Here is a 27,769-nt window from a genome sequence, read left to right on the forward strand (position 1 = left end):
TCACGGCTCCTCCACACGTCATGCCGCAGCCGAGCTCCAAACCTCTGGTCTGCAGACCTTCACGCTCAACCCCCATAATGATTAATCTGAGTGCAGCGAATGCTGAACCCCTGATGCCGCGCATCATACGCAAATCTTGGCAATATGCATAGACTGTATACACTACCGCCTCCTCCACCTTCACCGTCCCCCTCTCGCAGAGCAGCGAGCGGGCGCCGGACAATCTTGCGGCCTGCGCTGGCGCCATGAACGGCCGGTCCTTGTAGCATTGCGCAGCATACACACCGAGCATCGCATAGTTTGGGCTTAGAAACGCAGCCGCAGTCATGTCACTGAACGGCCATATCACTTTGTCGCGGGTGAATACTGCGACGAGTACGGAGAAGGAGCTGCACAGACAGATGCCTCCTCTGCAAACAACATCGTTAGAGCGCAACAACACCGCACAATCGCGCCCGCAAACCGCTGCCAGAACGTCGAACATCGACGTCATGTCGCACGACGGGAGCCTCATATCTCCACAATCGCCCACTCGACACCAGCGCTTTGTCCTGACTGACATAGTTGCATCCCGTTATCTCGAAGACGACCCCCAAACCACAGTCCTTGCACGCCGGCAAAAGATCGAAGGCTACGAGATATATCTCGTCGAACAATGGGCATGCTCACGATCGCACCCTACCTTCCTCATCACCACCTACACGGGCAACCCTGAAGATACGGTTCTGGCTACGATCATCAGCGTGCCCGCAGACGAAACACAGTGGTCACCGCAGATGCAGTTGTACTTCAACTCGCTGAATGAGTACCATGCGCGCAGAAGAGATACACCTTACGGCACACTGATGGTCACCAACCTGAACGGCTTCCCTTCGTCCTTGACTGTCATCCCAATTCCCGGCGGTGATATGCGGAAGTACAGAGAGATCTTCTTTGTCAACGAGAACTTGAAAAGACTCGGGTGTTCAGGCCGATTGGGAATCAAGCTTGCACCGCCTAGCAGTGCGACCGAAGCCAAGTTTCATCAGCTATACCGCACCAGCGAAAAGATCCCTCTGAACGGCGCTGTCATCGAGCTCGTGAAGCTTTGCCAGGTCGCATTGGTTCTATTTGGCAAGCTTGAGCCCGAGTACGCAGACGGTCTACTTTGCGATGTCACTGAGAAGGCTATCAATGACTGGTGGGTCGAGTTCGGCGCAGAATATTATACGGTCGAGCCACACGATGGCATACTCGGTCCTACTACCGTCGCCGCGTTGTTGGGTATGCTCATAGGCGCGCGCAATCGCTTGAGTGCGCTAAATGCGCCAATTGCCAAAGATGTGTTCGACATCGAGAGCACCAAGAAGGGCATTGCGCATTTTCAAAAGACTCATCACATACCGCGATCTCGGCGATTGGACAGACAGACGCTTGACAGGCTGCGCAGAGCGACTGCGAAGGCTGCGAGTAAGGAGAGCTGGGGCGTACCAAGAGCGTTCAAGTCAACTGTGGCTGAGCTAGGCGGAAAGGGCGGCGAAATGGTGATGGGGATCGTAGGCGCTGGCGAAAAGGACGGTATCGCCGAAGTGGAGACAGTAGACATCGACCGGTTTGTGGAACTTGTACGCGGAGATCATGCTAAATGGCTATGGCACGGTCGACCTCGAAAGACCGGATCTGGAGACATGTTCGATCGACTACCGGATGAAGATGGTCAAACATCACCAATTACAGCACAGGATCGCAGTCGAAACCCTTTGAAGAGACAACCCACCCTTGATGAACAGAAGTTGCCGCGGCGAGAAGCCACGCGAGACGATCACAAGAAAGAGTTGTTCAGCCCGGATGGTACAGAGGCCAAAGACAGAGATCCCTTCTCGAAGCGTGCAGCCATCAAGGCGAGGCTCGACCCTGAGCGTGGCTTCCACCGCATCAAAGACGCTGTTGGTCTTCGCAGTCATGCCAGCAAACTTTCGAAGGAGGAACATGGCCGACTGCAACTCCAAGGTTCACGGACAGGCCTCAATGTCTCTCAGCAGGCTGATCTGGACAGTGTCTACGAGGATGGCAACGAGCTCAACTCTGTCATGTCACCCCAACGCGTCACCACCGATCTTGAGCCCTCCTTCACTAAGGTGCTCACTGAAACCCCACGAGACTCCGCCAGCCACCTTGCGCTAAGTAAGGGCACGTCTACGCTCGACGGCGAACCCGAATCATCAGGCTCGAAGCTCCCAACTGCCGAACCAGAAGCTTCCACCCAGCCACCAACAGCTGAGCCCTCAATAGCCGGTTCTATATACCATGGCATTGACCTGAACGAAGTGCTACCTCTCGAGGATGCCCATGCCTTTCCTGCCCTCCTCCGTCGCACACAATCTGCCGACCAGATCCAGCTCTACGACACTTGGCACAGCGATGACTGGTGGCCGCGCCACCTCTCCTTCAGCATCGCCGAGGAAAGCGTGCTGAAGTGGCAAAGCGTTGTCAACATCGAGCCCGACGAAGAAGCCATTGATGACACCGACACATCTACAGTGGCGCTTGGCAGACAAAAAGTAACTTACACTGTGCAGTCCGAACAGCTCAAGCGCCTGCATCATCGCCTCGCCGTCCTCTCCGCTACAGATACGACATGGGTCAAGACTCGCCTCAAGGAGATCAAAGATCTCGACGCCGCAGCAGACGCGGATATTGAAACGCTGGAATCAATATACTATCCTCGCCTAGATACTTACCACGCTCTGCGCGACGATACGCACGCTGTTATTATGAATAACCGCGCCCAACTTACCGCATCGCTGCGCGAATTGGATAACGTGAGCGATAAGTTGGAGTATGAGATCAGTGCCTTACGGGGCAAAGTCGAAGACGTCGAAGACTTTGTAGACGAGTTCGAGAAACAAGTTGACTATGTGTGCGAGAGGGTTGAAGAGCTGGAGAGGACGCTGGGGAGGAGGGAGGGCTGGTGGCACTGGATCTTCCGAAAGGCGACGGGGATAGGGAGTCCGCCTTACTAAGTCTTTGAATATTGTTGCGTTGTCGTACTGGCGTCAAAGGAAGGGCTTCGTTTTGTATACCCATTGCATCGTTTTTAGAAAAGGAGGCATACAAGTAGATTATCACTATCCGTAGGTAAGACTGTAATTACCAAAGGACCGATTCCTATAAATCCCCCAGCCTCCAGCGCTCCTACCAATCCACGCAGCTGTGAGACAGTGAACCTTCAATTCTCCTCTTCACAGTTCCCACAACTCCCCCTCAATCCAAAAACCATTTTGGCACCTCTGGCCCCCAAACCGCCAAACTCTCATCCCCAGCCTCCCCCCACCCAACGGGTGTGTCTTCATTGACAAGATCGCCATCTGCGTAGTGCTCGATCATGTTTCCAGTCGTGTCCCACCAGTAGTCAAACAACTGACTCCCCAGGATATGCCTTCCTACTCCCCAGACTGACTTGTACCCCTTCTTTGCTAGCCACTCATGCCCCAGGTTCTGCGTGTCAAAGTCGTGCACCTCGAAACTGCTGTGATGTACATGGCTCGTCTTGTTCGTGCTGAAGAAGATGGTGTGGTGGTCGGTGTAGGAGGGACCGAGGTCGATGTGCGCGAAGACTGCTACGTCTTTCTTGTTTCCGTCTGGCGTGTTTACGTAAAGTATATCCGTGGGCACGATGTTGAATGTGCGTGTGTACCAGGACATTTGGGACGAGAAGTTCTGCACGCAGAGGCCGTAGTGGCCGAGCTTGTGGACTGCTGCGGGCCCGGGCTTGAAGCGCTGGAAGCGCGCGATCCGCGGCTTTTCGTTTTCGTAGTTCGTTGTGAGGATTTCGGGGTAGGGACCTGGTTGTTTCTTTTCTTGGCCATTGATTAGAGAGATAGGGAAGCCCTCTGGATCGTGCAACGTGATGAGGTGCCCGCCTCCTGGGGCGTCGGTGAGTTCCTCGATCTTTCCAGCTCCTGAAACTTTCGCCGCGTTCTCCAGCTCGGAGTAGCTTTCTACTTCGAAACATCCTCCTAGAAATTTCTTTTCGCCCTTTTGGGCGTAATAGACATACTGGTCGTCACCATAGCCTTTGAACCACCGGGCGGAGTCAGTCTTGTGGGCGACTGTCATGCCGAAGTCGCGCAGGAAGACTGTGATCTCATCGAGGTCGGGGTGTTGGTAGCGCATATGTACGAGTTTGATAAGTTTAATTTGCGCATTACGGTCGATGTTTTGCTCGGACTGCCATTGTCGAAGCGGTTTGCACGGTTTAGGGATTGCTTCGATTTGAGGGACGGAGGAGCCGCGATTTGGTGATGTTTCGCAACTGAGTTGCTGCGGCGAGTGTCAGCTCAAGCCACACTGAGTGTCTCTCGAAGAAATGTCTTAAGGAGGTAACTGCGGACTCCACTACATACCACGGGAGTAATCTTGCGTTGTAATTCGTCGAATGTCATGGCTCTTTGGCTGCGATGCAGTGCTCGTACCCTTTAATGATTATGGTATACTAAGCTGGCAAGCTATTAGTCGTCCTGATTCATTTCGATGCCTGGTACTGTATATGTACCCGGATCAGATTCGGATGTGGGGAGCAGTGGCTCCATGATGTGCCGAATGTGGGGTCCCCGCACTTGAAGTGTGGCGCTGGGTATCTACCGGTCCCACATCTTGTTAGACTGCTCTGAGTTATTCTCGTGTTATATTTGCGGAGCTGAAGCGACGCGTCGTACCTACGTGGCAGTGGTGGGAGAGGATTGATGACGTGAGATCTATTGTGGAGCCAGCCTAGATTTAATGGGCGTTGCTTCACAGTGCACTGAAGCTCTACCTTTTACATTTCCTCTGTTTCCCTTGAACAAGCAGGTACTTGTGACAACCTGCGATGGAAGTGTCGTGCAACCCGGCCGAAACTGCGTTCGACGGTGTCGCTGACAATTTTCTCGAGGGTGCAATGCGTATTCAGCCAGATTGCGAGCGCGATAGGGAAATTTTTCTATACCAATAGTACTAACACCAACTTCATCCTGATCATCAGTTGATACTAAGGACTCGAAACTCTAACGCTGTCTGCTTCAATCTTTCTTTGACGGGTTGACAGCGAGGCGCGACTTTCAGAGGATCTGTTCGCTAGCGGTCCGTTGCAGTGTCTACCAGCGGCCCGTTGCAGTGTTTGCCAACGGCCCGCTGCACTGATAGTCCAGCTCATTCGGTTAGTTCGGGTTGCTTCCCCAACTCTTCACTGCTATCCCCTTCTACTATATAGTCTCGATCGATTCCAGCCAATAGCTCTCAAGATCAATCAATCATCTCAACCCTTCCACAGGATCCCTAACATGTCCGCCAGAAGATCCTCATCCACCAACAGCAGCGCTCGTTCGGAACGATTGTTATCAGAATACAACGAGTACACTTCCGACGTCGACCCAACGAACACCAACGGCTTTATCCTTGTTTACGCAATAGCGAAGTCGCACAATTTCTTAATATTGCGAGCAACTACGCACAAGCAGACACGAGTTCAGATGATGCTGTGTTTGTAGAACAGCAGTCTGATCTTCCCTTTCCGACCCTGCAGCCAGCACAGGTAGACAACACCTATGTCAGCACTACGCCGAGCAACCTTGCGAAGGCATGTGTAGCGAACTCCTCGACACAAAAATCATCTCTCAGGAAGACGGCTGGCATAGTCATTGCGCTGTTCTGCTTCGGTAAGTCAATAGATCACGGATAGACTCTGCCCGCACCACTTATTCGTATGGCAGCTATGTTGTGCAGCACCTCGCATTACATACTCTTCTCTCAGCTCCATGGCAAGGCAGCTGATGGCAACCAAGCTCCAACTCATCAGTCTTTGTCACGGCTACGTCCATCATACTCGCGACTTTGTCCGAGCTGCGCATCTAGACAGCATTGGGATGTGTTATGCACAGCACGTTTGGCGAGCACTGCGAGGTCGAGCCGTTCCTGTTCATGTCGTCGAAAGTCTGTTCCAAATAAGACATAACCCCACTGAACTCACAAGCTCTAGACTACTGAAGCACAGATGGGCCCTGTTCTGCATTGCCGCATACATGTGGTTTGTGCCTGTTGCAGCTACGTTCCCACCCGGCGCACTTACAATCGCACCTCGGCCCTTTCTTTCGACGGAGCAAGTCAACGCATTAGTACTCAACCCGCTTTTGCCTCACATGCCTCACATTTCGGGTTTAGGAACGACATGAGGTTGTCAGGAGTGATGTCCTTGACTTCACATCACAGCATCAACTGGGAATTCAAGTAGTCCCATTGGCCCTGAAATATGAATGACGCTCATTATAGCACGGTGGTGTTCGCAGAATTTTGTACAATCTTGCGAATCTTGTTCTGTTAACCGGACAGATCAGTGACATCCCGAGACCTTCACTATAACCGAATTCAACGTATATATTGAGCTTCGTTGGGCCACAACTATCATGCCAAGAACAGCAGATCAACTGGGTGTCTCAAAACGATAGAGCAGAGCTGCTATCGATAGTGCCTTTTTTTCTCAGGACACAGAATCGGAACTTAACCAAAACATAGGACAAGGACCATGTTCTGACCGTGACTCGATCGCAATACGTCGGGATTACTAGTTGCGGCAGTTTACACCAAGACCAAAAAACCGCTTTCGAGACCAAAATGATGGAGTGCCGGCCTCATTATGCCTGATACACATTGAACGTGACACACATACAAGGTGTTCGGCAAATCCTTTACCAAACGTACGATCTCGATTCACAACCAGTGCTGTTGTTTAACTCGGAGTTCACATGGACTATCGACGTGCCACTCACAGCATATTATTCAGACATGGAGTCCTTCCCGCGCATTCCTGGTTTTGAGGCTTGGACCCACGAACTTAGGGCGAGACTACATAAGCTGCTACAGCATCCTTCTCACAGTCGATAACCCAGTTGTTCGCTGTAGCCTGCGTTGGTTGTGCGTATCCAGTGATCTAGCCTGAGCGTATCAGAGCGCTCGAAGGTACAGTGGCATCGGGTATTGGCATTGGGCTGACAAACGCTTGCGCTCAGTTCAGATATGTCAAAAGCGTCTAGTCGGCGTACGTATGCTGACCCTCTATATAGTGGAATCGTAGGTCCTCATGTCTTCAGCACAGTCTTCGGCCCAAGATATCGCACTTCATATGCGATCAATCTTTCGGTACTCGTAATTGGCATCTGTGCAACATTGACAAGCTGGCTGCTTGTCATAAGGAAGGATCGAAGACGTGCAAAGCTCGCGAAGCAAGGTTGAGCACAATCTTGTCGAGACGAAATCCTATGCGCGATTTGAACGTCCCAAAACAAAGCTGCATAGCTTCGCCTCACCTCACTGAGGTATTTAGTTAGACTGAGTGTAATGACCTCGCTGTGGCGGCTCCCAGATCCGTGCACTTTATGACGTATCGACCTCTCCCTGCCGTCCATTTCTTGTTCCGGCAACAATAGTCGGCCAAATGGGTAGAATAAAATTGAGATCATCCGTTTCTGGAGTTGCTCGGTGGTTTGGGGGGTGTGAACGGTTGTAATGAACCACAGGAACTGCGCAGACTGCAAGGTAAGCCACAATGCAGAGTACAAGGGTAGGTAGCACATATGGTAAGTGCTTTCAAGTGTCGGACTGATCTCTGCGTCCTGTTGAACCATTCCTGCTCGCAACATTGCAATTGGTATCTCCGCGTAAAGGTTCATGGCTCAAAAGCAAGTGTGTCGTGAATTAATCGATGAGCCTGACAAACAGAATAAGCTTGCAGCACGAAGTTCGTGAAATGATGCTCGTAGACGTCGTGCCTTCGGTTGCATGGCCTCAATGGCTTTTTGTGACTGGACAATCTTACGATGGTGAATCGTGAGGATGACAGCAGATGCTGGCGTCAGCCACCGCAAACAGCGATTGGGTAGGCAGTATCAGATGTTTCCGGTCGGCATACCATGTGAATCGGCTGGTAGCTGTCTATCGCATGGCTGCCGAGAGGTTTGCCAATGAACTCGAAACCATCTCGAGGTCCAACTGCCTCAGGCCGAAAGATACTACAAAGGCTGCACAGGAAGCTTCACCAGTCAGCATTTCGGCCAGCGAACTTACTCAAATTGCCAGAGGCGATCCTTCGTAAAACGGCATCACCATGCAGGGGACCACAGGTCATTCGGACTGCGCGTGGTGTTGAGAGAGGATCGTGTCGTGTCCCCACAAGTCACGCTAGGCCGGATTAGAAACGATGAAACGCGCTTAAGAGTAACATGACGTTAAAGCGCCAAGTTCGGAAGGCGCTTCCACGCTGCACCTGCTCCAAGACATTGGTTCAAAATGCCTCGGCGCATGAATTCGCCGTTAGGCCAAAACACCAACGGCATCGACATCTATGGTGCCCAGATATTGCAGCACAGTATGTTCACTTACGTTGAAACCCATAATACGCTGGTGAGAGGCGTGCCTCTGTGTGACGCTCACCCTATCAGCAACTACTCAGGGTTACTTGTGACAGTACGCCGCTCATCCGTCAGGCTGTGTTGAGGCATCGATCGCCGCGGTCGCTCTCGGAACCCGTCCGTCTGACCTAAAGAATGATGATCATCGGGGGCTTCGTTCCTTCGCACTGTAAAATCGAGCTCTTCCTCTCCTTTCATTCCTCAATCACTCGTGATCTTATACGAACGCCCGGTGAACTACTGCGGCTTACCCCCGCTCTTCTGCACGCGAAGCAAACGGCGTCGCCTTCCATGGGCCGCCGCACCTCCACTCCCTAACAGTCTCTTGGTCTCTAGGCGCACAAGTACACCGTGTTGCCTCTGGCACTCCTTCCAAAGGTTCTTTCTCTTCTTGTCGACCAAAGGCCTGGTGCCGTTGAACCGATATCTCTATCAAACACCATGGCGGGCCGCACCTTCCTTTGCCGGCTAGTCCTCTACGCCGTTTTCTCCATCACCGTAATCAGCCTCTTCACCAAATCTGGAGCACCTTCCTTCTTCTACCGGTACTCGAACTCAGCCGCTCTCCAGCGAGAAGAGATTTTCTGTCCACAATCCGAGCTCGCCAACGACGTATTAGTCGTTCTCCGCACAGGCGCCACCGAATCTCGCGAAAAACTGCCCGTGCACTTTAGGACGACCCTCCGATGTGTGCCCCACCTTATCGTATTCTCTGATCTGGACGAGACAATCGATGGGCATGAAGTCCATGACGTGCTGGGAGGTGTCAGCGATCAGACACGGAAAGAGCATGAGGACTTCAAACTCTATCACCAGCTGCACAAGCATGGAAAGCGAGGCTTGCAGAACCAGCAGGTCTTTACAGCACAGTCGGGGTCGTTCAAGGGCGATTACCTCCAAACAGAGAACAATGGATGGAAGCTGGATAAGTGGAAGTTTCTTCCTATGATCGACCAGGCGTATGCGAAGAAGCCTGACGCCAAGTGGTTTGTCTTTATCGAGGCGGACACCTTCCTGGGATGGAACAATCTGCTGGAGTATCTTAGCGGCTTCGATGACAGCAAGCCATACTACATCGGCAAGCATCTCTACATCAACGACGTAGAGTTTGGCTATGGTGGTGCAGGCTTCGTCCTTTCCAACCCTGCCATGCGTAAAGTGTCAGAGCAGCGCTCCAATAACCTGTACCACTACGAGGAGTTCACAAAGTCACACTGGGTCGGTGACTGCGCGCTAGGCAAGGTTCTCGAGGACGTCAAAGTCCCTTTGCACCGCGCCTTCCCACACTTTCAGAGCGACTCGCCGGCGACCGTTGACCCTGCCGTCATGAAGATCGACCGCGACCTCTGGTGCTACCCCACCATCACCTACCATCACGTTTCGCCCACTGAGATCGACGAGCTCTGGCGCTTCGAACAGGACTGGTACAAGCAGCACGACATTGTCCTGCGACACCGCGATGTCTTCATCTCGCACGTCCGCCCTAAGATTGGGGCGTCAGTGTCGTATTGGGACAACATGTCTGTGGATGCCGAGTACAACGCACACGACCACGCATCATCGCCCAAGAAGGAAGAGCGAGAAGCATGGAAGTCGTTTGCGCACTGTCACGCGCTATGTGAAAGCCAGTACAAGTGCATACAATTCTCCTTCGACTCGGGGAGCTGCTCCATTTCCAACTCTTTCCGACTTGGCTATGCGAAGCCAAACGAGAAGGTGAAGAGTGGATGGATGACTGACAGAGTTGATGATCTATTCAGGTTGTTGGATGACAGATGCGGAATAAGGGACTGGTTCACACCCGCAAATGAAGGTGTGAACGCCAAGGCGAAGGCACAATCGACAATGAGGCGACAGAGGAGATAGAGAAGGACATGAAGAACACACCGGCGTTCAGGTCTAGTCGAGGGAAGGAAAGGAAAGGAACATGATGATACCCACCCATACTATACTCGCTTGGGCAACCAAAAGACCCAGTGCTTTCACACCATAATCACAGGCCATGGCAGCCCGTAGGACCTCCCCACAACAACACAATGAACAAAAACAATTGCAAAGAAACAAAACTATCAACCTGTCTGTATTTCCAGTATAAGAGTGATGAAGTAAGTCCAAGAGTTGACGTTGAAATACCCTTCCACCCCGGCCTCTCACCGCGTTCTAGACCGCAAGCCCCAATATTAACCCATGCCCCATCCATCCCGATCCGTTCAACTCATCGATGACCATGGTTTAGCCCTTTCCAAACTCGATCTATCTCAATCTATTTGCGTGGTGAAACTGGAGTACCGCTGACGTGTTGCGGACCGTTGTCATTACCAATTGTGGTGATGGCGTTGCTTGTTCACGACCAAGCACTGATGCGAGCCTGACCTTCACCACAACCCCAGATCAACCAAGTTTAACCATGACGATTCTAGCGATGCAACGCTGGAGCTGAGTTTGTAGCTTAGCGCCAATTTGTCCTCGACTTCGCTACCGTCCTGCTGTGCAATAGGTTGCATCTCAGATCCAGTAGTGTCTTGCTGCGCAATTGCGTTTGCGGCAACGGCCTTCACTGCACCATCACCAGGGCCGGTCATCTCACCGACAGGCCCAGCGATAGGTTCGATTGGTGCTGGAGGCTTGTACGCTTCGTATGACTCTCCAGGTTTGTCAGTGATAGCTGCGGCTGCTTCGTCTTGCACGTCTTGCAGCTGCTCCTGCTCCTGCATCTCTCCTTCTCCCTCGACAGCCTCAGTCCCCAGCTCCACCTCATCTTGATCCTCCTACCCACCCACGCCTTCACCATTTATCACCTCCTCAGCTCCAAAATCCCCTTCCTCATTATCCCACTCAACCTCCCCCTCATCCATCCCCACCAACTCCCCCTCCTCCTTCAACGCATTCCAAGTACTACACCCCTCCCCCACCGTCCCATCCTGCCTCTCCCCGCCACAACTCTCCTTCTCCCTAATCGCACTAAGATCCATGGCCGCGTTTGGGAGTCGAAGGGTTGGACAGTTTTTCGTCGAAGTCTGCGTGCTTCAACAGGAAGGAGCGTGGTTTGTGGGAGGAGTAGTCGTTGGACATCGGCGAGAGCTGTGAGGCGTGTATCATGATGGTGGTGGTGGTGGTGGTGTTGTTGTTGTTGGTGGCAACGATGCTGATGTTGTTGGTGCGCGAGGAACGGAGGGAGTGCTGGTAGAGAGGCGATGTTAGGTTGTGGTAGGGTGTGCCTAGCTCGATTGTTTGGTAAGGATACACGCAGCGCGCAAACGCTGTCTTTGATATGTGAAGATACTGTGTGCACGAGGAAGTCAATGTGTGCTGGGATGCTTGCACATTCTGTCCCGCGCTGGAGCCAGGTCAGTATGCAGGCAAGGGACGAAGGGATGCTCAAAATCCCCAATACGCGAACATGACGCGCTTCAACAATGCAACCTCGACGAGGGACTACTCAATGGAATGTGTATCCGGATTGCCTCCGTACAATTACATTGTCAAACTCGCTTGCTATTTCTCTCATTACATAGGAAAAGCTTGTGGTATAAACTTGGCTTTGTCTCAGATCCAACGTCATGATCATCATGTAGTAAAGAAATATATCAAACTTTTCGGTTCCACCCGCAAAGGTATTTCCAAAGCTTATGTGTTCGTTTCTGTTCGTATCCAACTGCTAACAGAATCATCGCGCGCTCAACTATGAATGCTCAATGAGCGTATTAAAGAGCATATACGTAAAGCAGGCCGAAGCGAAACGGGGTATGTGGGTGAAAATAAGAAAAGTGTGTGATGGAAGAGCTCAAGACACGATTGGTGGAAGTGGCTTGTCTTGCCCCTGCTGCTGTTGCTGCTGCTGCTCAAGGTCCGGCTCATTGACTGAGGCCGTGTGGTGTGAGCCGTTCTCGGCGTAGTTGAGCAGCACCTGTGCATCGTCAAGCCCAGAGATAGCGAGGCCTTGCTTCTCATCTTCCTCATGGATGGTACTGTCTTGCAAGCTCTCTTTGCCGAGCTCACTTCTCTTACTCGATGCTGTCTCAACGTCTTCGTCCATCAGATTTGGCGGACGCTGACGCATAGCGCGTGCCTTCTCTAGCGAGATGGTCTTCTGCTGATATGTGGTAGTAAAGGGGAGGCCTTCATCGCGGTCGATTGTGGCCTTCATGAGTGCTGCCATCCACAGTCGCCCTACTGCCAGACTATCAACAGCGAAGTAGTGCACAATAGGCTTGGTGAACTGTACGCCCTTCTGCAAGCCGGCGCGTGGTGGGACCAGCTTGAAGATGAACATGCCGTCCATACTCTCCTCAACGCTGTTCGCAGCATTAGCGCTGTCCACTGATGCCGCAGTCTGGATCGTAGCATTGTGAGGCGACGATGGTGAGGACGCTGCACGAGTGATTGATGCATGTAGACCGGTCATCCTCTCGTTATTTGCCGGCAGGACTCTGTGCGACGAAATATCGATGAGGCCCTTCTCTTCCGTGTCGTTCTCGCTGTAGTAGTACGATAACCGTCGACCTCGCAGCACAAACAGACGAGTCTTCCATGTTGTCATCAAACTAGAGGACTTTTTCTTCATCCAACCGCTGTAATCGCAGTTTTTCATGGCTTCCTGTGGTGTGATCTGTTGACGCCCCTTGAGATAAGCACTAGTGCCATGCTTGCTAGCCTTTTTCTTGGTCACTTCTTTTGTTACAGTGGAGCCACTGGTATGCCGCCTGTCGCCCTTGTCAAGCTCAAAGCTCTTCGACACCGACGTACCAGACGGTGTGCTGGATCCAGTCCTTGTTGGTGACTGCATAGGCGAATCTTTGTTCGATGAATGAGCGACATCCACTGCGCTTGCATTGGCCCTTTCCCCACCAGTGATAGCATCTGATATTGCCCTGAGACCGACAGTGCGTGACTTCTTACTAAAGAACGAACTTGATTGTGTTGTCGCTGCTGGCGAAGGCGATGCACGACCGGTCGACGATGTCTCGCTTCCGGGAAGAGCTGGCGAATTTGCAATGGCGTCGATGCTGGGTGTGTCGTAACTCAGCTTCGTAACAGTGGGGGGTCCATCGTTTATCGGCTTTAGCGGGCGTACGAAATCGAATGCGCTCGAGCGGTCGCTCTTGATGCTGCCTCCGTAGTACTGCTTAGCTGCAGGAGACACAGCACCTTGTCTCATAACCGAGTCAGCACTGCCAATCCTGCTGTGCCGGCGGCTGTACGATGTGCTAATGCTAGGGTTGCGAGCAGTGTTGTCACTGTCTCTTTTCCGAAGCACATTACGGCTCTTGCGATTGTCGACCTCGCCGCCTGAGAAGTAGCCCCTGTCCAGGTCACTCGCAGCGTTTAGTCCTGCTTCTTTGGAGTCGAAAGCCGTCCCGTTAGTACTCAAGGCGTGCATATGATTCGAAGAGGCAGGGCGTTGCAAATCGTGCGAGGTCTTCTGCGGCGAACCCATAGTCCAATTGCGGTCAAACGATGGAGCCTTCCTGTGCGCTGACGCTACAGGGGCAGTTGACGCAGGCTTGACACTGCCAGGTACCGGCGGGTTCATGTTGTAATCGATCGAAGAATGCCGTCTGTTGTGGTTGAGACTACGTACAGAAGCAGCAGAAGGTCGACTGCCGAGAGGTGGAGAGGTCGGGGTTGCCTGAATCAGTGGTGATGTCGGCTCAATCGTGGAGCTCGTGGAGCGCCCTGCTGAAGACATCGCGCGGGGAATGTTCTGGCGGCTGGAGCTGCCACGTGAGCCCATGCTCTCCCTCAGTGTGGGTATCCGAGGAAGCATGCCTGCACCGAGCGACGAAGCTCTGTTCCGTGTGGTCGTTTCCCCCATTGGCGCAAAGTCTTCCAAACTGTCGAGGGGCGTCAATGCCTTGGCAGCCTCCTTCGCGTTCCTGACCTCCTGTTGCAGGGCATTGATTTTCATCCATGTGCGCAGTCGAGGGCCCATTGGGCCCAAGTCGAATTCCTTCATGAAGATGAAGTTGCGATCCACGCCGAGCAGCGCTTCGCCGTCAATGTCCTGGTCCCTGAACACGTCGCAGTGCTTCTTCTCCACGCCCACATCCTCCAGATACTCGGCCACGCGCGCTGGCGACCATGTCTTGACCTCCTCGTCCGTGTGGTAGTCCTGCTCCTCGTCTTCCGTTTCCTGGCCATTGATGTAGGACAGGCGGTGGTGGCTGCTGTACTCGCTGCCGGAGTCGTTGTTCATGTTGGCCTTCAGGTCTCGCTGGACGACGGCGGCGCTATGGCGGGGCGTGCTCATATCGGTGATGTGCTCGTCGATGACGCTCAGTGTCTCATGCATGACCGGGCTCCCAATGCTGACCTCATCCTGGTGCTCTTCACCGTTCAGCGTCATGCTGATACTCCTGGGTGCCGCGTTCAGCGATGTCCTGCGCGCGATCTCGGCGCCGGTGGTCGAGTTCGCAACGTTCAGGGGCTCTGTTGGGCCCTGGCCCAGGGCTGGCGACTGAGGCGCGCTCATTGGCTGGGTCGACGGCGGCTGAGAGGTCGCAGTGCCGGGCAGCTGGCTGGGTGTTTGCTGTGAGATGTTCGAGGGATCGCGCGAGTGTACGGGGAGGTTTGTTGTGGTGGGTGCTGGCGCCGGTCGCGTGTAGACTGGGATCTGTTAGAGACGGCAACAGCCACGATAAGCTTCCCGACAGCATCGTAGCGCGTGCTCCTCGGTCGCTCCTGCCCTGGATATGCCGGCGTCTCACGTACCTTCAGGGAACAGCCCGTTCTCCCCGCTCTCTGTGTTCTTTCCCAGGAACCAGCCATCGCCGAAGTCATCATCGCGCTCGATCAGCTCAATGCGATCCCCCCGCCTCAGACTAAGCTCGTCGGGGCTACGGGCAATAAACTCGTCTGCGGTAGCCTGTCAGCAATGCTGTTGTAGCGCAGCACCATGCCCGTGATCATCGCTGGTAGAGCTCCATAGCACGCTAGAGGGGGTGGGGACACTCACGCACGACGACAAGCAGGTCGCCCGGCCGGCAGTGCTCCGTGTGGGAGCGCAGTCCGGAAGCCATGGCTGCGCCGAGGGGTCAAAGGAGTGGAAGGCCCAGCGCAGGTGGGCAGCAGGCGGAGGGCAGGGAGTGCAAGTCGAAGGCGTCAGACACCCAACGCTCAACTGTGCATGATGTAGTGATATAGTGCGGAAGCGTTCGCGCTATCGCCGTCGTCCCCCCAAAGCGTCTTTAGGTCTTTACGCGGACTGACTCGGATGCGCGGCTTTGAGGATGCTCCCGAGCGCGCCGTTGTTCGAAAGGTGCAGAGGACAGCTGTGGCCTAAAGTGTACTGAGGTGGTGCGGCTTTGGCCTGTATCGTGGCACGTCTGGCGCCCTATTCTTGGACGTGGGCGGCGAGAAGCAGCCCAGCCACTCACCTTCCGTGTGCAGCAGCGCTCCCCTCATTAAATTAATTGCTGTGATACGTAGGACGGGCAGGAGGGCTCCACGAGCAGCACTTGATATGGCCTCCCGCTGCACGCATCGCCTTATCGCGCCCAGCAGCCGTTGTTGTTCTCGTTCTGAGCTATGCAAGTCGACAATGCTGCAGTGCAGGGCCGCCTTGACTGCCCCGTCTGCTTTGACTGCCCCGTCTGCTGTTTCACTGCTGCTGGCTGGCTCGCTAGCGCCGCGGTGGCAATTCGACAAGTCGTCGTCGCAAATGTCTTGCATCGCGACTTCCCCATAGACCCACCGCACCTGCCACTTTTCCAACAGCCCTCGACCGCGACTTCCTCCTCGACCGAGGCAGAAGTGGCACGACACAAACAAATAGAGTTCGTTTTGCCGTGCCTCTCATGCTCGTAGACCTTTGATAGTCTGCTCGTGGACATGCTCTCCCCGCATCCGTCGCGATTCCTGGAACGGCGTGTTGCTCGCCAGTCCACGCCCCAACGAACATGTACCCACTACGGCGCTTCACGCCTGGTCTTCACAAAGAGAACATGACCGCCGGTGCGCGCGCCAGTGCATCGGGCGACGCTCATGTCGCCAACGCAACCGCAAGCACACTCAACTATGCGCTGGGCAGGCGACACATGAAATCATGGATGACTGGCGCCGTCAATGGTGCTCCTGCTGCGCCGCCAGATCCCACGAGGAATTCTGTACCGTCGCCCGTCAGAAAGCGAGGAAGACCTAGGAGATACCCACCGCCAGACGTTACCGACCAGCAGCACGCGACAGAGGCAGTCAGCCCCACAACTGCGCCCTCGGCTGAGAGATTACCCTCTTCGAATTCGACGTCGCCGCAGCTTGACAATGTTGTTACAACTCATCAGCGGAATCCCAGTCGTGGTAGCGCGGAGATCACCGTGCTCCCCTCGCCCACACCAAGTGAGGACGATGCGCATGATGTAGAGGTGCAGAGCGGCGAGACTGGGCCACAGCAAAGGGCCAACCTCGGTGGATTCGAGTTTCGGCCGTTGCAGTCACCAAGTGCCTCCAGCCCGCCTCGCGCAACGGGCCCTAAGAGTCCTGTAGGACACGGGCTTGCTGCGCCAAAGCGGCCAGCGGAAGAGAACCCAGTGCCGGTGGACAAAAGAGCACGCATCGACACTGCAGCTCGACCGCAACCAGGTGCCACGGCAAGTACACCAGTGGTAGTGTCGCCTTCAACCCTACCCCCGTTCTCAGAGTTCCCACGACACACCTCAGCACCACGCGCCCAGCACGGGAGCCCTTCACTAGGCCAGGCGTCGAGTCGCAGCCCGTCTCTTGGTCGAGCCTCGAATGGACAAAGGGCATCTCCCCAGCTTTTGCAGGCTCAACACCTGGGCCGTCCACCTAGCTCGCGCAGTAATCCGTCTCCGGTTCAAGGTCAACATATCCAAAGTTCACCCGCGCACCAATCGCACGTCAGCCCGCCACTAAATGCGCAACCGTTCGGGGTACCACCCGATACACACGCACAGCAGGCTGTACAGCCTCATCGTGTTTTTCCGTCACAACGACGTGCATCATATCACGACGAGTGGTACTCGCTCGAGGCCTGCCTGCAAATATTAAGTACGTTCAGAGCGCGTTCGGTCGCTACTCGTTCACGTCGAGACGGAGAGCGCCTCACAGTCTTGGAAGAAGCGGTGAGGGAACAGGACTGGGCGTACTTGACTCTGCATCAGTACTATTGTTTGATGACCCACTCGCCGCAGTCTCTTCCCCCAAGTCTGAGTCTGCAATGCAATGGGAACCTTCGCCCAGCATATCTGCTAATGCGGGAGGTACTTGATGATAATCTGCAACTGTCGGCGCCTTTCATGGGCTTTTTTTGCACTTTCCCATTTGCCATCGAGTATCTTGCATCAACATGGCCTGCAAGGTTCCGGCATGCAGAGCGCGATTTTGTACAATTTGTGAATAACTGGGCGAATGTGGGTCAGTTGAGACACGTGAGTGAGAGTCGGAAGATCCCACCGACTCCGCGTGAATTTGCTAATTGTGCAATCACCTCGTTGACGTTTCAGCGCCTCCTTCTCAGGTCTATTATCCGCTCACTCTGGGGAGGTTACCCTCCTTTTGTTGCGGAGAAGCGTCATTTCGAAGAAGAGATTTTGCATGCTTTCAACCGCGCACAATTGGAGTTTGATCAGCGAAGGTCCATGGGGCAGCTTGGAGGTCGTCCACAGGCAGGCGAAGAGTTGCAAGCTTGGAGCTTCACTTTTGCTCAGATTACAAGCTCACTCGAGGCGGCGCTACGAAGCCAGGGTTTCCAGCTAATCAATCCAGCTTCACCTCAAGTCCACCTACAACAGCAACAGCAACAGCAACAGCAACAACGGCCACAACCACAAGCCTACAATACACCCAGTACTGGGGATATAGCAATGTCTCGCCGTCGTCAACGGCCGCCTCAGGCAACACATCATCACACGGCATCGCAGGCGCAGCCCTCACCTCGCCTGCGGCAAGGTTCCACAGCGTTACTCCCACGGCCAGGCGTAATACAGCCACAGCAGCGGGTACCGAACCCTTCTCGTTTCGGCCTACATCAGGCTCACCTTCGAAGTCCGGTTTTACAGGCCATGAACCTCTCTTCTTCCGTCTATTACTTCTGGCAAGGATTCGTCCGGAAGCCGCAGAGGATAATGAATCCGAACAATATCATTGAGAAGCTGTCGTTCAAATTCTCTGACAAAGAGATGGAGTTTGTTGCCAAACCAACACACACTGCCCCGGGCGCTGCGGACGGAAGACTCATTGATGAAAACCACAAGATGCTTCGGCTTCGCTGCGTCAAATGGCCAATCAACGAGGAGCCGAAGGATGATGCTTGGGCCATCGCCGAGAATAGCTGGATTCCTCATTCTTACTTCACTTTCAACGATACTCCCTTACAGCTACGGAAAAAGCTGCACAACGGAAAAGATCTTCCGGTCGATCTCACAGGCTTAGTACGAGGAGGCGAAAACATACTCGAAGTCTTGGTGATGAGCAATGCGAGCGATACTACACACCGCGATTATCTTGTCGCTATTGAGTTCCTGGGTACCATGACACAAGCCTCCATCAAAGAACGCTGCTGCAAGAACAGCATATCGGCCGGAAAGACCGTCAACGACATCAAGCGAAAGTTATCTCCCAGTGAGACCGATGACGACGATATTGCTATAGTCGAAAGCACGCTCACAATTAACCTACGCGATCCCTTCAGCGCATCGAAGATCTGCGCCACGCCTGTGCGAGGCACAGCCTGTCTACACAACGAGTGTTTCGACCTCGACACCTTCCTCGAGACTCGACCGCGAAAGGGCGACGTCTCTGCGGCCGACCAGTGGCGCTGTCCTATATGCAAAGCAGACGCACGCCCAAACGTTTTGGTCGTTGACGGGTTTCTGGTTGAAGTGCGTGACGAGCTCGAGAAGAAGGGTCTACTGGAGACAAGAGCCATTATCGTGGACAAAGACGGATCCTGGAAGCCTAAGCCGGAGGAACGAGATCCGAATGGTGTTCAGGACCGTGACACGCCCGAACCCACTCCAGCAGCAATGCTGACTGCAGCGCGGCCAAAACCTCCCGTTATCCACGAGATCATCGAACTCGACAGCGACTGAGCTTACGAAGCTCTACTTCTTTGTGATATATTTAGGATCTATGGAGGTCTCGTAGCTAGGCGTTGTAGGCAAAAGTCGGCGTTTTGTGTGTGATATACCTTATTGTGTATATATACTTCCCTGTACGGAAACTCTGGGGAGCATGAATTTTGGGCAACAAAGGCAGCCTGAGCATATCTGTTTCGCGGGAGAGATGATACCCACCAAATACTTTGTATAATCGATGACTTCACGACAGTGCAACCACATACTATTCTGGATGGCCTTCTCTTTCTTGGTATGCGATTCGATCTTTCCGTTACGTATTCCGCGACAGTTAGATGTACATCAACTATTTTTTGTCCGTCCTCCTCGGTGACACCATGCCCAGTCCTGCCTCGGTGTCTCGCCTTGGAGGCGCAACGAAAACTTTGGCTTGTATCGATGGCGGGTAGGCGCACCGATGACACCGGGGCAGACAATGTCGACACAGAAGTCAACGGTTGGCCGGACGCAGCAGGATCTAGTGTTGCGGCTGAGATGGGATGCAGAGGTACTGCGCTAGTGTTCTCATCGTGAGCAACAGGTGCGATGCAAGGAGCCGAACGCCACTTTGTGAAAGCGAACTCAACGACCAGGAGCAGGTCACATGTACCAAAGTGCTAAGCAAGCATATGCATACCCAGTACAAAGCCCGTGACAATGAACGAAGAATACAAGAGCAAACAGAATGCGTTCGTAGCGATACGCCCTGCCTTGGCCTTGGGCGTATGCTGATCAATAAACAGCGAACAAAGAATGCTTCTCACTTGTGATATAAGTTTCCACTAGAGTAATGAGTGGTGTGACCAGCATGAACATGGCGATCACTCGACCAAATGTCCACTTCAGGTCAGAGGTTACAGACAAGGGATATATGTTGGTCATGCCCGAAATCAAGCCGGCCATTGGAAACCATACCTTTACGTGTCAGCAATTGCAGCATATAGAAGGGTGACTAGGTACGGACCTCGAAGAATCTTTAAGACGAACATGTTCAAAAGTACATGGTACATCAGGTACGTGGTAAATACTGGACGATATGTAATACCTTTGAGGGTAACTTTTTTGGATCTAGCGAACTCGAGAATGCACCGCAAAGGCTTCTTGACATGACGAATTAACCACTGCCGTGTGGTGAGATACACTCTTGTCGAAGTTTTGAAGAGGCGCCAGATTCGGGTTGCCATTCCAAAGAGCAAGATGACAGCAGAAACTACTGCGCGTTGTCGTTTAGACTCTAAAAATGTTGCTATTCTCTTCATAGTAGCGAGCCATCAGACCATACTCTATTCCTTTGAAGAAGCAGGTGGCGTAATCATAATTAGGGTTATAGCCAACGCGTTCAATTTGTCCCTCATTCACCGTGACGTACTGCGCTGACGGTATCAGTGCAACACAGAGCATTCTTATGGATGCCCGTAGAACCTCCTGTCACAGAGCCCAAAGAACCTTCTAGCAATCCTCCTTGCCCTGTCAAGCTTGGAAACCCTATGTGCCTGAGGTATCAAGGTATAGCCTCAGTTTAGGCATAGCCTGTGACAACCTCAACGTAGATAGGATGAATCAATAAACCACGACACCTACTATAGGCCTCCATTGCTGCACCTTGGCTCCAGTTATATTACCGGGAGCTTCTCTTATCAGTTATTTATTTCAATTTCTTATAGACCTTCCCATCGCGCTGTCGCAGCTGGTTGGAGCTCATACTGGCCAGGCGATAGCTGACGCTGTCGCACAAATCCTTCAGTACTTCGGTATCAATCGCAGCAAACTCGGCTACTTTGTGTTGAATAACGCTTACGATAACGACACTGCCGTCAACAAGCTCGCTGCCATGTACAATTTCACCGCCACCAATCGACGCCTCCGCTGCAGCTGCCACATACTCAATCTTATTGGCCAAACTATTATTTTTGGCAGAGACAATGAGACATATAGCAACGATTGCAAGCACTACAAGGAGGAGGTTTCGGTATGAAAGAGTGGTAGCAGGGAGATTTGCTTGGCGTCTTTCTTGATGTAATAAACCATATCAACATCCCACAACAGTATCAGCTCTTTGCGAGCTGCCAGCGCCAAGCAGTGGAGGAGATGGCTATTAGTGGCTCTGTTGGCATCCGCGAGCCCATCAAGCCAGTTGTTACGTGTTGGAATTCCTATTGCAGCGCCTTTGAGCGCGGAGTTGAGCTCCAGCAAGCTGTACTTTGTATGCTGACTACGACATCCAAGAGATCAAAGCAGCCAACTCACATATAAGTAGTATAGCCACTCATTAATTGCATCAGCTTCATACTGCCTACAACTCCTGAATGTCCGAGATATTCAACTTCTACGGCTGCTATGCATGAAGTGTTGTTGGATTGAGGCTTCTGATGTAGGAAGGCATGGGAAAGCCGTGAAAACCAATTTGGAGTAACTGTCAAGGGGAGAGAAAGTGAGCAGAATCGTTCTGTATTAGTAGCCACCTCCGTGGTGTTTATCTACACAGAAGGGAGCTGTGTGCGCTAGCCGGAAATGGAAAGGCGCAGGGCCTCAAGAAGAGCAGTAGTGGAGGTGATGACTGACAGTAACGACCTAATCCACGCAAGTGTTTGCAGGGCACACGGACTATAACGCCTGGCCAAATGGGAACGAACCTCGATACATGACTCCTTGCACAGGTGAGATGATGCCGGAGTCGTGCCCGGCGCCCGTTCGTGGTAGAGGGTTGAAGCTGCCTTCCCTACTCGAAGAGTTCGGTGGTGGCGGTGGCGGACCGGATGCAGGCGGGTGATTGGATAGTACTGGGCTGTATGGGGGTCACGGTTATCGCTGATAGGTTTGAGGTTGCCTAAACCAGCGGCTGTTGCAAAGAAGATGCTGGTAGAATTCTGTTTCTGATCCTTATGCTGACTTCTATTTTGACGAAGTACATCTGGTTCAATATCCTTTTGGCCGCGAGGAAGGTTCGAAATATCCTCCACAGTACCAGTAACGTGACAACGCTGGCCTCAAGCTTTTCGAAATCTCATGTCAGGCCAGCGTACGTGTAGAGACAGGCGTGAAAGATCCAGATTGCACTTGATACCTTAGCAAGTCTCCGAGCTATAATGGTGCTGTCTTCGTAGTCGTCAGGCGCCGTCTGCACTGCAGCGAGGGTATGAAGTTCATGCTTCGTCTTCGGCACACCGATCTGAATCAACCATTCCCGATACCATTTCTTCCTCCCTAAGATGTGAGCATCAGCTGGAGATCCAAGGCCTGAGGATACACGGGCGCTGCGGTTCGGCGTGCTGAGATCTTTGAGCTCTTTCGTCTCGGAGGCAAGTTCTGCCTGCTCTGTATGTCCCTGGGCGTCAGTACGATATCTTGTGCTGTAAACAACTTTGCAACCAACGTACCGTTGATGATCTCCACAGCGGCAAGCACAGTGAGAGCAAGGAGGCCCAACGCTACGACCTGTCCAAAGCCGAAGACGTCAAGTCCAGAAATATCAAAGCCTGTATCCCATATGGCACGAGCAGTGCTGACTGTGCCAAACGCCATACCCGCAAATATTCCCGGGATTTGCGACATGTAAGCATCAAAATATGCTTGGACCACATACCATGCTGATATCTTTGTTCCTGCATTCGCTTCTTTCGGCGGTCGAAGCCATGCATAGTACTTGTTAAACAATTTGTAAACAACCTCCCAGCGCTCTTCCTCATTTAGGCTAGTCTTCAGTAGAGATCGCCTCATGAAGCTGTTGACGATCTCGGTGACTGAGTCGGTGTCGGGCGCTATGAACAGATCTGAGATCGCCAATGCATGGCTGTAGAAGAGAACGCCAAGCAGAGTGACGGAGTACCAAGCACTCAACTAAACAGATTTGTTGAACCTGGTAGCCTCGAAAACGCATTGGAAGACGTGTCTCATATTCAGCTGGGATCCTGTACCAGAATCTACGTTGTAACCGACTGTGTTGACAGTATAGGAGAAACAAAACAATAAGAATCAAACAGTGAGGGCAACACGCCAACCTCGTACTACTTTATGCTTGTACAGATACTCTCTTGAAATAGTGAGAGAGAGAGAAGCTGCGTGAATGTACAAAGGTATGCAAGACTGCTCCTACACTAACGCCTGCGATGTTAGCATTGATCTCGAGCTCAGTTTCGCAGCCTCCTTGTGGACGTGCGGAGTAACATCTGTCGCAGAGCTGACAGTGGTGGCAATTACTGCATCTTTTGGCGTTGCGTACCTGCCGCTGATCGCTTGTGCAACATCATCAAAGTGAATGGAAAGAGAAAAACGGCCATTTTGAAGTATGATATGTAAGCTTGTGGTAGGGGTGGTGTATATTGTTGTATATGGTCTCTCTTCTGTCCATTGATGTGTCCCAGATGCGGGGTATGTACATGGAGTAGTGGACTGATTAGTCAGTGGATAGACCACATGACGTGTGTAGTGCCCTGGGCTTACATGATATAATGTAACTTACTAAGGAATAATGCTGCAAATCCATACTTTCCCTGACCCAACACCTATTCCTACCATGTCTCCGCACATAGACGAGCACCACGATCGATAGTCCGATGGCACCCAGAGCACCTTGTTACCGGCATGTGTAATCCATATGTTGTCTGAGCTAAGGCCTACATCTTGATATTGGGGATGCTCAGATTCCGCAGTATATCTTATGCTAGAAGCTTCTAAGCTGCGGAAAGCAGGAGTACCTCTCTCAGTATGGAGACAATAGTCGCTGAAGGTAAGGGGTAGATCTTGGAGAGTATACCTAGTATCAAGTGTCGAACAGCACGCGACGCTGCTAGCATCCCAGCTTATAACAGTATTGTCATTTGATGCGGATGCCAGCTGGGTCGAGTCGTGCGATAAGGCCACTGGTTTAACCACATTGCTACGGCATATAAGCGTTTGCAGGCACGCGCCGTTGCTAACATCCCAGATATTGACAGTATTGCCGTATGATACCGATGCCAACTGAGCCGAGTCGTGCGAGAAGGCCACTGATTTAACCAGACTGCTATGGTACTCAAGCGTCTGCAGGCACGTGCCGCTGCTAGCATCCCAGATCTTGACAGTCTTGTCGTCTGATGCTGATGCCAGCTTGGTCGAGTCGTGCGAGAAGGCCACTGACCTGACCCAGTCGGTATGACCCTTAAGCGTCTGCAGGCACGCGCCGCTGCTAGCATCCCAGATCTTGACAGTCTTGTCGTCTGATGCTGATGCCAGCTTGGTCGAGTCATGCGAGAAGGCTACTGACCTGACCACGTCGCTATGGCTCTCAAGCGTCTGCAGGCACGCACCCCATGTATTGCTCACAGCTAGTTTAATCATAATTCCTGCTGGGGCTTCGTGATAAAACAGCTATCTGATTAAACTACCCGTTGGACTGAACAACAGCGCAGATGCATAAGTTTGGAGTGGGTAACTCCTGACTGCCACCTTGTGATACATGATGAATCGCCAAGCGTCTTCAATTAGTTGAGCATATTTGCTTTGACCACGCATATCCTAACTGTGTTAACATTTAGAAGCTCTATACTATCTCAATATGCGGTTTTTTTCAACGTACCTGTACTAATGACCATAGTTCTGTTATCGAGACTACACCTTTTTCTATGCTCTTGCACAAACTCAGCCCTTCTAGCCAGTAAAGATACATATTCCTTAGGAATTTATCAACAACGCCCGTGACTTGCTGGTCACTGGTACTGTTTGCCTGCAACCTGGGTTTTGAGTCGTACAGATGGTCAATCCAGTAGACACAAGGGTAGCGTGACGCTGCTAGTGGGTCAGGGTCAGACGGTTGAACGTTGTCGATGTGAAACCCCGGCGCTTTCAGGCTGTACATGTCCCTGTGCAATGTCCGGGACAGAATCGCAAGTGACCTTGAAAATATGACGCGATGTGTGCCTTCGGTCCCATATGGAAAGACCTTGTCAGATGCATTTGCAAAAAGAAAATCTTGTGCTGACTGATGCACAAAGTAGACAATGTCTTCTCGCAGAGTCAGGAACGATCCACAGAGACCGATAATTTCCTGCACAGACTCCAGGTCATCGGCTAAGTCTTCAAGCGGCTCCACAAGTGCAGTCAACTCGAAGATTGTAACAGGTCGATACAGGATCGCCGTCGATGCCAGCACTTGCTGACAGATCTCAGCACTGTCTGACTCACTGATCTGCTGCATCATCCGTTGGTACAGAGAGTCTAGTCCAGGCGGGAATAGCGCTAGCTTTTTCAGCACATTCCACCTTGGTGTCGCCTCGAGGCATTGGCACACCAACGCTACCCAGAGGAAGGTACCGTTGGCGTTCGATATCAAGTGTTGGAGCACGGCAGATCGAACTTCTGCTTTATACTGCTTTGTCTGTGCCAAGTGGTCCATCTTTCGCTGGATGAAGATGTCAACCGCTGTCGCGACCGACCTTGCGTTCAACTCAAGGCTCAGTCTCATTTTGTCTTCTGCCCGTTCTAGCTGTTCCTCGATGTTCGGCCAGTTGCGGCTTGAAACAATCCACTTAACGCGGCAAGACGCAGATGATTGCTTTGCGACAAAGTCGAGCAGTTTTGGCAGGTCAGTGGCACACTCGTCTAGTGCGTTGACAATTAGGTAGGTAGTGCTGAGCCCTGGGTCTCGAAGTACATCTGCGAAATTTCTGTCAGGGCTACCCAGGCATTGGCATCCTCAAACAAGGCCTTGCCTGCATGATCGTGCTTCTTGCGGACATGCGATGCAAGTGACGGTTGCTGGCTCACAATCATGTACAACAGCCCTCGCAGCACGGCCGTGGCGCTGTTGATGCGTGAGTCGGTCGCTTGGCAGAAGAAGTACGCTAGAGAGGCAGTTTTAGGTAGCGAGCTGTGCAGCTCGTCGATGATGCCGCAGAGCAGCATCGTCTTGCCCTTGCCAGGATCGCCTTTTACCCACAGCAGTCGACTGCACTTGTCCTGTTGCCATTGCTGGAAAATAGTGTTATTAAGGACCCAGCGGTAGGAGTCAGCTAGCAGTCCGCCTTTCGTCTCCTCGATGCGTTTCTTGTCGTTATGCGGATCTGTACTGTGTATGTCTTGGACACATCTTTTTAAATCCTCGATCTCGTCCATAAGGCGCCTGAAGGCGCCAACTGCACCTTCGCCATATACTGGCGCTAGCTCGACATCTAAAATGCCTTGCAGCGAGTATGCTCCATCTTCTTCGTGCTTGGTCACCCGGCCTTCCTTCCACCGCAACCGTTCGTTGATGCTGAACTGGGAAAGAGGGGTTCCGTCGAGCACTTCGCATTGTATGCTGGTGATTTTGTGAATTAATGACTTTAGCGATTTCTTATCACCAAGCTTCTGCCCTTCTTGAGAGAAGAACTCGACTATGCTTGGGGCAAGAAGCTCTTGAAGCGTCCAGCCACGCATGAACCATCGACTTGCCCTGAAAGCAGGCTCCCAAGTAAACTTGGTAGATATATCGCCAAGCTTCCTTTTCCTTGCCGATACGTCCGATAGATACACATAACATCTCGTCGCGTTCTGGTACCAGCGAAACATGGACCGGATAGCGTGGGAGAGCTCAGCTTTATCCGTCTTATCGATGCAGCATGTGTCGACCCAGAAATATTGTAGGCCATCTTGCCATGCTTGTTGTCCGCAGAAGCGAATCTTCTCGCAGCCACACTTAGCCTTGCTATCGCCTGTCACAAGGTCTGCAAAAGTAACCTCATCCGCATCTGCTCCCCATGTGTGTGAAAGTATCGCATATGGTGGTATTGCAGAATCGTCAAAGCTGATAATGTTGAGCTCGCCATGTTCGTCATAGTTTAAGAGACGCATCGATTCGAGTGGATGTGTGACAGACGCATGCAGTGGGAAGGAGATGCGAGGGGCTCGATGCGGGAGCCTGATAGGACGAGGGGGCGGCAGCTGGCTCCTACGTGCAATCTAGGCCGAGCGTATGGAGAAGAGCATAAGTGGCTGCAAAGCCCAGGATAGCTGTACAGTGAAGCAGCGATCCAAGTGTTGCAGGCTGAAGCTGGTGTTCTGCGCCATGTTCTTGGTTCTGTGAGGATGGTGCAGCAAAGAGGCTGAGCAGTCGTTCGAAGACGCTTCCAGAAAGCCACCATCCTGCGCCCGGCTGATCTGCTGTAGGTATAGGGTTGAGTTTAGTACGATAGCTTATAGTAACATCTCAGCACGCTAATGCAAGTTACTGTATGCCAAGTGACGCTAGCGTATCACGATTCACTGGGTCGCTTTTTGCGATCTTTGCTCATGACCGGCGAAACTCCTGGGCTGCACAATTCT

At 52.5% G+C, this 27,769-nt stretch overlaps 11 protein-coding genes across 11 annotated transcripts; 5 read left to right on the forward strand and 6 right to left on the reverse strand.

The window, feature by feature from the left end:
• The first annotated feature begins 62 nt into the window (after window positions 1-62).
• On the forward strand, window positions 63-3,137 carry BU25DRAFT_410752 (uncharacterized protein). Its single transcript, XM_033706378.1, has one exon. The coding sequence runs from the start codon at window positions 327-329 to the stop codon at window positions 3,000-3,002; it is 2,676 nt and encodes an 891-aa protein (XP_033561791.1). The 5' UTR covers window positions 63-326; the 3' UTR covers window positions 3,003-3,137.
• Window positions 3,138-3,158: 21 nt separating this feature from the next.
• BU25DRAFT_439995 (uncharacterized protein) lies at window positions 3,159-4,465 on the reverse strand. The gene is made up of 2 exons (XM_033709141.1): window positions 4,386-4,465; window positions 3,159-4,302 (listed from the first exon to the last, which is right to left on the reverse strand). The coding sequence occupies exons 1-2, from the start codon at window positions 4,422-4,424 to the stop codon at window positions 3,244-3,246; spliced, it is 1,098 nt and encodes a 365-aa protein (XP_033561792.1). The 5' UTR covers window positions 4,425-4,465; the 3' UTR covers window positions 3,159-3,243.
• Window positions 4,466-5,521: 1,056 nt separating this feature from the next.
• On the forward strand, window positions 5,522-6,225 carry BU25DRAFT_50767 (uncharacterized protein). Its single transcript, XM_033711913.1, has one exon. It carries the CDS (start codon window positions 5,775-5,777, stop codon window positions 6,186-6,188), a length of 414 nt encoding a protein of 137 aa, XP_033561793.1. The 5' UTR covers window positions 5,522-5,774; the 3' UTR covers window positions 6,189-6,225.
• Window positions 6,226-6,874: 649 nt separating this feature from the next.
• Window positions 6,875-7,827, reverse strand: BU25DRAFT_50771 (uncharacterized protein). Its single transcript, XM_033711914.1, has one exon. The coding sequence runs from the start codon at window positions 7,680-7,682 to the stop codon at window positions 7,092-7,094; it is 591 nt and encodes a 196-aa protein (XP_033561794.1). The 5' UTR covers window positions 7,683-7,827; the 3' UTR covers window positions 6,875-7,091.
• An 856-nt stretch (window positions 7,828-8,683) lies between these two features.
• Window positions 8,684-10,303, forward strand: BU25DRAFT_50779 (glycosyltransferase family 31 protein). Its single transcript, XM_033711915.1, has one exon. The coding sequence runs from the start codon at window positions 8,862-8,864 to the stop codon at window positions 10,284-10,286; it is 1,425 nt and encodes a 474-aa protein (XP_033561795.1). The 5' UTR covers window positions 8,684-8,861; the 3' UTR covers window positions 10,287-10,303.
• Window positions 10,304-10,795: 492 nt separating this feature from the next.
• Window positions 10,796-11,392, reverse strand: BU25DRAFT_458491 (uncharacterized protein; the record flags this gene model as incomplete). The annotated part of the gene is made up of 2 exons (XM_033710212.1): window positions 10,796-11,146; window positions 11,201-11,392. 2 exons carry the CDS (start codon window positions 11,390-11,392, stop codon window positions 10,796-10,798), a joined length of 543 nt encoding a protein of 180 aa, XP_033561796.1.
• A 496-nt stretch (window positions 11,393-11,888) lies between these two features.
• Window positions 11,889-15,717, reverse strand: BU25DRAFT_491226 (uncharacterized protein). Its single transcript, XM_033711551.1, has 3 exons — window positions 15,376-15,717; window positions 15,132-15,275; window positions 11,889-15,026 (listed from the first exon to the last, which is right to left on the reverse strand). The coding sequence occupies exons 1-3, from the start codon at window positions 15,437-15,439 to the stop codon at window positions 12,205-12,207; spliced, it is 3,030 nt and encodes a 1,009-aa protein (XP_033561797.1). The 5' UTR covers window positions 15,440-15,717; the 3' UTR covers window positions 11,889-12,204.
• Window positions 15,718-16,113: 396 nt separating this feature from the next.
• BU25DRAFT_410756 (uncharacterized protein) lies at window positions 16,114-19,733 on the forward strand. Its single transcript, XM_033706379.1, has one exon. It carries the CDS (start codon window positions 16,319-16,321, stop codon window positions 19,466-19,468), a length of 3,150 nt encoding a protein of 1,049 aa, XP_033561798.1. The 5' UTR covers window positions 16,114-16,318; the 3' UTR covers window positions 19,469-19,733.
• A 1,539-nt stretch (window positions 19,734-21,272) lies between these two features.
• Window positions 21,273-21,688, forward strand: BU25DRAFT_298154 (uncharacterized protein; the record flags this gene model as incomplete). The annotated part of the gene is made up of 2 exons (XM_033701944.1): window positions 21,273-21,455; window positions 21,479-21,688. Coding segments are annotated over 2 exons (393 nt in total), but the record flags the coding sequence as incomplete, so codon positions are not given.
• A 1,203-nt stretch (window positions 21,689-22,891) lies between these two features.
• Window positions 22,892-23,284, reverse strand: BU25DRAFT_297219 (uncharacterized protein; the record flags this gene model as incomplete). Its single annotated transcript, XM_033701930.1, has 1 exon — window positions 22,892-23,284. A coding segment is annotated over one exon (393 nt), but the record flags the coding sequence as incomplete, so codon positions are not given.
• Window positions 23,285-23,996: 712 nt separating this feature from the next.
• Window positions 23,997-27,533, reverse strand: BU25DRAFT_439998 (uncharacterized protein). Its single transcript, XM_033709142.1, has 6 exons — window positions 26,843-27,533; window positions 26,169-26,788; window positions 25,047-26,133; window positions 24,856-24,985; window positions 24,396-24,822; window positions 23,997-24,105 (listed from the first exon to the last, which is right to left on the reverse strand). Exons 1-6 carry the CDS (start codon window positions 27,296-27,298, stop codon window positions 24,099-24,101), a joined length of 2,727 nt encoding a protein of 908 aa, XP_033561801.1. The 5' UTR covers window positions 27,299-27,533; the 3' UTR covers window positions 23,997-24,098.
• Window positions 27,534-27,769: the final 236 nt, after the last annotated feature.

The sequence above is a fragment of the Macroventuria anomochaeta genome, assembly GCF_010093625.1.
Source record: "Macroventuria anomochaeta strain CBS 525.71 unplaced genomic scaffold BU25scaffold_16, whole genome shotgun sequence".
Taxonomy (NCBI): domain Eukaryota; kingdom Fungi; phylum Ascomycota; class Dothideomycetes; order Pleosporales; family Didymellaceae; genus Macroventuria; species Macroventuria anomochaeta.

What these genes read in the sequence shown, in the direction of transcription:
- BU25DRAFT_50767 (XM_033711913.1), top strand. Translation starts at nt 5,775, where the DNA reads ATGGCAAGGCAGCTGATGGCAACCAAGCTCCAACTCATCAGTCTTTGT.
- BU25DRAFT_410752 (XM_033706378.1), top strand. Translation starts at nt 327, where the DNA reads ATGTCACTGAACGGCCATATCACTTTGTCGCGGGTGAATACTGCGACG.
- BU25DRAFT_491226 (XM_033711551.1), bottom strand. Translation starts at nt 15,439, where the DNA reads ATGGCTTCCGGACTGCGCTCCCACACGGAGCACTGCCGGCCGGGCGAC. An exon ending in CGACCTGCTTGTCGTCGTGC is followed by an intron (nt 15,276 to 15,375) that starts GTGAGTGTCCCC and finishes AGGCTACCGCAG; the next exon opens with ACGAGTTTATTGCCCGTAGC. An exon ending in GAACGGGCTGTTCCCTGAAG is followed by an intron (nt 15,027 to 15,131) that starts GTACGTGAGACG and finishes AACAGATCCCAG; the next exon opens with TCTACACGCGACCGGCGCCA.
- BU25DRAFT_439998 (XM_033709142.1), bottom strand. Translation starts at nt 27,298, where the DNA reads ATGCGTCTCTTAAACTATGACGAACATGGCGAGCTCAACATTATCAGC. An exon ending in AGCTTCTTGCCCCAAGCATA is followed by an intron (nt 26,789 to 26,842) that starts GTCGAGTTCTTC and finishes AAATCGCTAAAG; the next exon opens with TCATTAATTCACAAAATCAC. An exon ending in GATCATGCAGGCAAGGCCTT is followed by an intron (nt 26,134 to 26,168) that starts GTTTGAGGATGC and finishes TAGCCCTGACAG; the next exon opens with AAATTTCGCAGATGTACTTC.
- BU25DRAFT_50771 (XM_033711914.1), bottom strand. Translation starts at nt 7,682, where the DNA reads ATGAACCTTTACGCGGAGATACCAATTGCAATGTTGCGAGCAGGAATG.
- BU25DRAFT_410756 (XM_033706379.1), top strand. Translation starts at nt 16,319, where the DNA reads ATGTACCCACTACGGCGCTTCACGCCTGGTCTTCACAAAGAGAACATG.
- BU25DRAFT_439995 (XM_033709141.1), bottom strand. Translation starts at nt 4,424, where the DNA reads ATGACATTCGACGAATTACAACGCAAGATTACTCCCGTG. An exon ending in AACGCAAGATTACTCCCGTG is followed by an intron (nt 4,303 to 4,385) that starts GTATGTAGTGGA and finishes CACTCGCCGCAG; the next exon opens with CAACTCAGTTGCGAAACATC.
- BU25DRAFT_50779 (XM_033711915.1), top strand. Translation starts at nt 8,862, where the DNA reads ATGGCGGGCCGCACCTTCCTTTGCCGGCTAGTCCTCTACGCCGTTTTC.